At 40.2% G+C, this 8,290-nt stretch overlaps 1 protein-coding gene across 1 annotated transcript in view; it reads right to left on the reverse strand.

Annotated features, from left to right (window-relative positions):
• Nucleotides 1-8,290, reverse strand: part of Mrpl13 (mitochondrial ribosomal protein L13) — a 23,756-nt gene that overhangs the window by 2,340 nt on the left and 13,126 nt on the right. The window contains exons 4-6 of the mRNA XM_021183878.2: nucleotides 7,071-7,131; nucleotides 3,894-3,980; nucleotides 2,800-2,921 (exon numbers count right to left, since the gene is read on the reverse strand). Of these exons, the coding sequence (XP_021039537.1) occupies nucleotides 2,800-2,921; nucleotides 3,894-3,980; nucleotides 7,071-7,131 (270 nt within the window). The remainder of the gene's footprint in view (nucleotides 1-2,799; nucleotides 2,922-3,893; nucleotides 3,981-7,070; nucleotides 7,132-8,290) is intronic.

Genomic DNA, 8,290 nt, shown 5'->3' on the forward strand with positions numbered 1-8,290 from the left:
CTCTGTAGACCAGGCTGGCCTCGAACTCAGAAATCCGCCTGCCTCTGCCTCCCGAGTGCTGGGATTAAAGGCGTGCGCCACCACGCCCGGCAAGAGTAGTAGTTTTGAATGAAATGAAATCAGACTTAGTAATCACCAGTTAGCTTAATATTTAGGTTGACAATTATTGCTGCTAGTATATGCAGTATCTTCACGCCTGGTGTGGTCTAGGCACACGTGTTTCCATCATATCTGCAGATTCACCATCAGGTGGATCCTGAATAATTTCTAATGATTACATTCCAAAGGGAGACTATATTCTTGAATCATCTATTTTTGGTGGAATAAAAGCTATTTCAGGTAAGTTCTTCCTCCGAAAGGAGAGATCTTCTTCTCATAGAGGAGAATTCAATAGTAAGAAATTCCACTTTCAGTGTATTGAATTGAATGGTATTTGAGATATTTTAATTCTACATTTAAAGTATACAGAAATGCACTAGAACTTGAAGTGCTAAACTTGAATGGCACAGGCCAGCGAGGCAATCCCTTGTGGTTACTAAAACTTAAAGTTCCATCAGAGTAAAGTCTACTCATCAGTAACAGTGATGGCAGAGCAGCCCAGTGCTACAGCGGCTGGAGCCGGCCGTGCCGGCTAGGAAGCTTTTCCTGGGCACATGCGTTTCATGCACTAAAAACTAACTGGACCTGATATCAGCTCTAGCATGCAGAGAAAATGACATTTTGAGTGATTTATGTTAAATGATTACTATAACTCTACCACAATGAAGTTTAAATACATGTATATCCATTTACTCTTTTGGCAACAGAAGTTAACATATGTGGCCTAACTACTTAGGGGGAAAGACTTTAATGAGCCATAAAGAAAAGCCTGCCGTCTAATGTGTATTCCTGCTACAGGGAATACAAAGTGAAAGAGCAGGAAAATCCATCCCCACAGTAGGAATGCAACTAAGGCAAGCAGCTCGAGGCTCCACTGAGAGTCCTTAGAAATAACTGCAGAGAAGCCCATTCTGTATTTATACAGTGGAGACAGAGAAAGTCAGTTATAAAAAGAAGCAGTTGTGACCGGCATTGCTTGATTTAATAACATTAAATAGACTTAATTTTGAATGTGAGTGTATTTCCACACTGCTTTGGGTAAACTCTTTAGACTATTATTAGAACTTCAAGTTCATAAAATGTGGTTGGTGATATATTTGATTTAATTGCATCCCTGGTAGATCTGGTTAAAAAATGCTATCACGATTCTGCTGGTCATGAATATAAGCTTATTTCTGACAATGATTCTATGAGAATATTAGATATGGAATATATTTATGGGATGTTGTTACAGGAAGGCCACTTGATGGAACTTCAAAGACTATTTGCATTTTTAGATGTAATTTATTAAAACTGAACATTTGGGCACAGCGTTCTTCCTACTTAGATACTTGTATGTAAACACGCTGTACAAACAGTCACGCTAATCCTGTGTGAGGCCAGATGAGAAGCCAGGCTGAGTGAAGGGTCTACACCTAGGCCATATAGAGGTAAGGTCTGACCCTGAGTGTGGAAGTTGGTAAGGGAAGGATTCATCTCTTCATTTTTTGGGAACTCTCACCCAGCCCTGAGAGCACGTGGCAAGTCCTTTCTCCAGGAGTGGGGCTGCTCAGACGAATGGCTGTTCAGTACGTACATTGTGGCAGCAGTAGCTGACACACGGACAGCTCGGCTCACCGAAGATGCACAAAGTGCTCCAGTGCTCCAGTCGGGAGGATGACCTAGGAGCTAGTTACCCTCTGCTCAATCCTTAGTCACACTTAGTACACCAACTTAGTGACTACTTCACTTCTCTGCTGATACTTTCCAACTTATAAAAAATGGGATCAAACTATACTAACTTATTAGTTCCTTAGAGGGTAAGAACCTGTAATTACATGTAAAGTATCGTAAATGCTTTCTTACCTCTTGCTATATTTAGTTATTAATATAGGGAGACAAATAATAATAATAAGATATAAATTAAATTATTCTGGGTAGTGAAAAATGGCTATAAAAACTGAAATATGTTTTGTTTCTTTTTCTCCTAAGAGCGTTTGAACTTCACTTATAAAAGCTGATGAGGAACATTCTGTATCTTTGTGAATTCACTTGGTGAGAGCATGTCGAGTGCTCAAGCAGTGTGCTGGGTGCTGTGCTTAGTACTAAGCAAGACAAGGACACAGTCTTACTGCGAGCTGTGAAATCTTGTGAGCAACACAAGACACTACAGAGACAAAAACATACCCAACCCATGCTAGGAGACACAGTGTGAAAGAACTATCCACGTTAGAGCCCAAGCCAGATAAGGACTACAAGAGGCACTGCCCAAGAGAATGAAGTTACATGCCACATCCTCTGTATTTCCAAGTCTAAGGAGCCTGGAGACAATCAGACAAGAGATGGCTTGTCATAATGGACATAAGGTACAGGGAATTTGTGTGGAAGAAGAGAAAAACATTTTGTTTTTTTCTTCTTGGATCAAAACTAAAATTCCCCAGTCAATGGAGTTTCATTAGGTGACACTGTCTTAGGAAGCCATCTGAAAATGCAGACTCCCCCTTTAGGATGATGACAGTGGAGTTACCACTACAACAGTCACCCCACCGTCACCTCACACGGTCACAAGGCTTACAGACCTTTGGAGTCTGAGGTTAAGAGCTGCTGAGTTGCAAAGGGGACCTGACACTGTTTGCTCCTGCCACCTTTAAGGGTCTCACAGTTCTCAGAGCTCAGTTTGCAAACAGAAGAGCGGAAAGACCCAAGAGAATGCACACTTACGGAGTCCACACTCTGGGGAAGGCCTCTATTTCTTCTTGGGTGTACTCGTCCAGCCGTTTAGGCACTCTCCGTGGCTGAGGAAGCTCTTCCACTAAATTCTTAACAATATCTTCCGGAATATCCTACATTAAACATAGCAAGGCCTTAGAAATCTTAAAATATATTTATTAGTAAATAATAAACAGTATTAAAAACTACCAAAAGGAACAAGAAAACACTATAATCCTTAAAGCACACTGTATAAATCCTGAGAAGTTCAGTGGAGCAGCGATGCTCTCTGTAGTCGTCCTTCCTCCTGCTCTTCCTCCTTTCTGTTTACTGCTCCTTATTTTCTGGAGACAAGGCTCGACCCAGGTTGGCCATAAAAATATTCTAGACAGCCCAGGTTGGCTTTGAACTTGTGATTATCCTACCTCAGCTTTCCAAGAACGTGTTACAGATATGTGCCACTTTGGTAATCTAATTTTTAAAAAGTAGTAATGAATTTATTCCTTTTTGTCTGCTATAAAGAGGAGCTGTTTTGCCCATCCTCACACTCTTACATCTGGCCAAGTGTGTGCACCAGTTGCTGTATCCAGGGCTACTGCTTCCTGAATGCTACTTTTCCTTCTCAGAATTTAGCTTCGCCATGCAGCTAGTGACATAGCTTGCCTAAGTCCTCACTTAAAAAACTCCTTGTTAAGTCATGGGCAAGAATTTGCAACCAGGGTTATTGATCCATGATCCAAGCAGAGCTTCTATTTAGTACATAAAATGAAACAAAATTACTATTATTTTTTTCACAGGTAATGAAACCATCATTGAGGACTCCTCTTTCACAGGGTACCCATAATAGTTCCCATTAAAAAGAAAGCAGTGACTGACAGGCAAACAGAACTTGTAGATCTTTTTGACTGTTAGCGCAATGATATGTCACTTATCGGTTTAATGGAGGAATGATTACCAGTGTGTACACTGTGTTCTTTAACACGCAACAAATATGTTGGAAGCTGAGATACAACTATTGACAACAAGCCTCCATCAACTGTTTGGAAGCAGGAAGTAGGGCTTCCTTGCGCACCAAGGAGAAGCACTGCCCTCAGCTGCCGACTTACCTCGTCTGGAAAAAGATGCAGCCTTTGCATCATTGTCCTTCTGTGCAGGTTTTTGGGCAGCATGCCATAAATAGCCAATTTCACAATCTGAAAAACAGATACATGGAGGGCTTAAAACAAGGTGGGACTCAGGCGAGACTGAAAGCAGACACGATTAGAAATAGTTGTGCAAGGGCGTGGCTAAGAGTCTGTGTGAACTGGGAAGGAGACACTCCAAGGGAGCACCAGAAAGGGACTTCTGTTACTTTTCTACACTGCTGTTTCCTAGAGGGCCACTTGGTTATTGTTTATGGAGTAAAAGAGCAGACGGAAGGGACGCGGGAGCACCTTGTATGTGCTCAGTTTCAACCTAAGTCAGTCTCTAAGCTTATACAAGAACCCATGGGACCTGCATCCTGTCTCCTTCAGGAGAAAGACAGTGAGCTTTAACTTCACAAACCAATCTGAGTGTGGTGACACTGACAGTAAGACACAAGTTGGCAGCAGTGGTCACAGTGAATATCCACCAACAATTCACTACTTGCATGGTAGTCAGTGCGTCACATTTTAACAATGTATGGATGATGCTGTGAAGCAAGTACTGGAACCAGTCGCAGCTAGCAGCAGAGAAAACTGAGTGCAGATAGAGTGACCTAATTCCATCTATCTATCAAATGCTGTACTGGAATTCAAACTAAACAGTATTACTGCCAGGAAGAGAAACACAGTGTGTGCAATCACATGCGAAATACACTTCGCCCCATAAGTCACAACGATGTCACACCTTTGTGGCACTGCACGCACATGGTGCACAGACATATATGCGGGTAAAACACTCATCACAGAACAAAAATTGATAAATAAAATGTTAGCAAATTGAGATCTTTCAATGAGATAATAATGCAAATAGGTTTAAATGGAATATTTTAGAAGCCCTTACTAAACATTTTGTATTTTCTTTCAATTTTTGTTCATCAAAACTAAAATTAGAACAAAGTATAACGACACATGTGTATAAATTGCCATAGTTAAACCCATTTGTTGCACGGTAACTTAAAAAGTAAGAAAAATTTAAAATACTTTTAACAAACCTTATTGTATCAATATTAAGGTTGAATTGTACTGCTTCCTAGTGTACAGTTAACCTACCCACATGAAACAGAAACTAACTTCTCAGACTTTTAAAATATTTATAATTAAAATTCTAATTTGTTGCAACAGTTGTATTAGAGAGCATTATCCATCCAGCCTCAAGCCATAGCAAATAAGTTGAGCACAATACAGGGACCTGTAATAGTGTAAAAACACACTACCTATGAAACAGAGTGTTAACTTTTTCCTGAGAAGTAACGTCTGCGCGAATGATTCAGACGGCAACTGTGGAACTTCTAAATGCACCCAGTCTAAGCACAACCGAACGTCCTTTCCTGCATTTCACCAAGGAAGCTCGGGGGAGCACTAAACAAATGGCTGCATCAGGACAACCAATGCACTTATCTCCCTCCAAGTTTTTTTTTTTTTAAATAAGGAGTGATTTTGAAGTGATTCCTTATTCACTTATACGTGCATTTAAGAAAAAAGCTAACAGTTACCAAAAGGGAAAGGCTGTAAGTGTAGTTCAACGACTAGGTTTAATGACAGCCACGAAGGAGAGTTAAGTAGTAAGATACCAGCAAGTAGACTGGTTTTTACCAAACTTTGCTAAGTATGTCATTCAAGTGATAATAAACAATAATAATATTCATTATGATTATTTTCCCAACATATTTTCATTGGTTATTTGGGAATTTGATACAATGTGCCTCAAACACACTTGCTTCTGACTTCTCCCAGGTCCTCCCCTGCATCTTCATGCCCTGTCCCTTAGAAAAGAAAAAACATAGAACTCCAATTTGTGTTGTCCACATACTCACTGGAGCATGGCCAAACACCCAGTGGAAAGCCCCTTAAAGACAGTTGAATTCTTCCCCATGCCCCTGCCAGAAGCCATCAACTGTGAAGAGCTACACTCCTAATATTATTATTAATACTGTGTTTGCTACGTCATATACTTCAATAGTAACAAATATTTATTTATTAAATTAATAATCAAGCTATTGATTGTTCCTTAAACTATCTCGTAGGGCTAGAAATGCAGTTCAGTGGTAGGTCGTTGCCTAGCACGACCTAGACACTGGGTTTAATCCTTAACAAACATGCCTTTTCAAGATGTCTTACCCCTTCCAATTCAACACTCCTGTTACTTATCTTCATATCATTTGACTTTTGTTGGTTTTGGTTTTTGTTGGTGTGTGTATTTTTTCTTTGGTTACAATCCATTGTTCCCCTGTCTTCTTTCTGGGGTCTGTTTTCTCCTCCGGGACGTGTTGGGAGGGATAGTGGACATCAGAAGGGTTAGTTTAAACTATAGAAAGTTATAGTCCAGATAAATGCAAATCAAAAGACTGATGCCCTATGTTCAAATTTGGAGAGCAGTAGACCTCAAAGTAAGAAGCGTTGCTGGAGATGAAGGCCAAACACACTGACCTTGATCTATCTGTTCTGTAAGATTATTACTAAACTTAAATTCACCTAACACCGAACCTTCAAAATATACAATCCCCCAACTGACAGAGCTATATAGAAATGAACAAATCAGATTTTATTATCAAATAAACCTTTTATCAGATAATAAATCAGGCAAACAAGTTGGTAAGATTAAAATACACTAAGTAAATATACTATATCCCTCTTTCTTTCTCCAAGGTATTTGGAGCAAGCTCATTATATGCAATGACAGATTTGGCCAAAAACAAACAAACAAACAAACATACATACAAAAACAAAAAAACTATCTAAAATCTGGGTTGCTGTAACTAATGATAGTAATTAGGAAATAGAATTGAATGGCAATGAACATGACATTAATAAAACTTTGTGTAGCCAGGTGGAAGGGGAGGCACACCTTTAATATCAGCATTTAGATATCTGTGAGTTTGAAGCCAGCCTTGTCTACAGAATGAGTTCTTGAACAGCCAGAGCTACACAGAGAAATCTTGTCTCAAAAAAGCAACCTACCAAACAAACAAAAACCTCCAGAAACTTGGTATAATACAATGAAGCATGTATCGCCCTGAATGGTGCCTACATTAGAGGGGACATGATAAACACAGTCTGAATCAGTCTTGCCCGGATAACCGAGACACGCAAGACGCTTACCGCCACGGGGTCTTTCCGGTGAAGTTGCGCAGCTGTTACTTGTCTAAAGCCGCCTGGGTAGCTGTTAAAAGGAGAAACATGCTCTTAGGATGACCATGCTTTTACAACCACATAATGATTCTAATAAATTATAGTTTGCTTCTGTATACTATGTTTATTAGTTCTTAAAAATTAAATAATAGTCGGACCAGTGAAATGGCTCCGTGCGTAACTGCTTTTACCCAAGATTGATAACCTAAGTTTGTTCCCAGGGACCCAGAAAGTGGAACTGACTCCTTGACTCCATAAAGCAGAAGTTGTTCTCTGACCTCCATACCCATATGCATGGGCACCACACACTCACACACAGACACACACTGAATAAAAGCACTAGTAAACGGATATCTTTTTTTACAGATCTTTTATTTTTACGTGTGTTTATGCGAACCATGTGTGTGCAAGAGCCTGCAGAAGATAGAAGTACTCCCTGGAACTGGTGTTATAGGCAGTTGTCAGGGGCCATGTGGGTACTGGGATCTTACCATAAGAGCAGTAAGTGCTATTAACTGCTGAAATATCTCTTCAGCCTTAAAGAGATATTTCTTTTTAAAATTTTATTATTAATTATTTTTGCATGGGTATTTAGCCTGCATGTATGTCTATGTGCCACACATGTGCCTGATGCCCCCAGAGGTAAGAGAGGGTGTAACATGCCCTGGACATGGAATTAAAAGATGGTCACGTGGGTGCTGAAATTGAACCCAGGTCCTCTGGAAGAACAGCCAGGGTTCTTAACTGCTGAGCCATCTCTCCAGCCCCAGGATTTCTTTCTTTAAAAATCAATCGAGGAACAATAAAGAAATAGTAAGGAGGCTGAGGAAGTGAATTGGTGAGTGAAGTGCTTGCTGTGTAAGAACGAGGATGTGAGTTTGGATCCTGGGAGCTGTAGAAAAGCCAGATGCAGATGGGAGGTGCACAGAGACCATGTGACAGCAGAAAAGCACACACAGCACACACCCCAGGACCCAGAAACCCTGTCTCAAACCAAGGTGAAAGTTAAGGATCACCACGTGAGGTTGCCCCCTGATCTCCATATGTGCTGTGGCATATGCACGCGCTCACTTTCACACACAAATTATAAATAATTAGTAAGCCATGCTAATTGAAATATTATTCTCTTGAGTGGCTATGACTATTTCATAGGTACTTATTTCAGGAAACTTTCTTTTTTTTTTTTTTTT

Source organism: Mus caroli, chromosome 15 (genome assembly GCF_900094665.2).
Source record: "Mus caroli chromosome 15, CAROLI_EIJ_v1.1, whole genome shotgun sequence".
Lineage (NCBI taxonomy): Eukaryota > Metazoa > Chordata > Mammalia > Rodentia > Muridae > Mus > Mus caroli.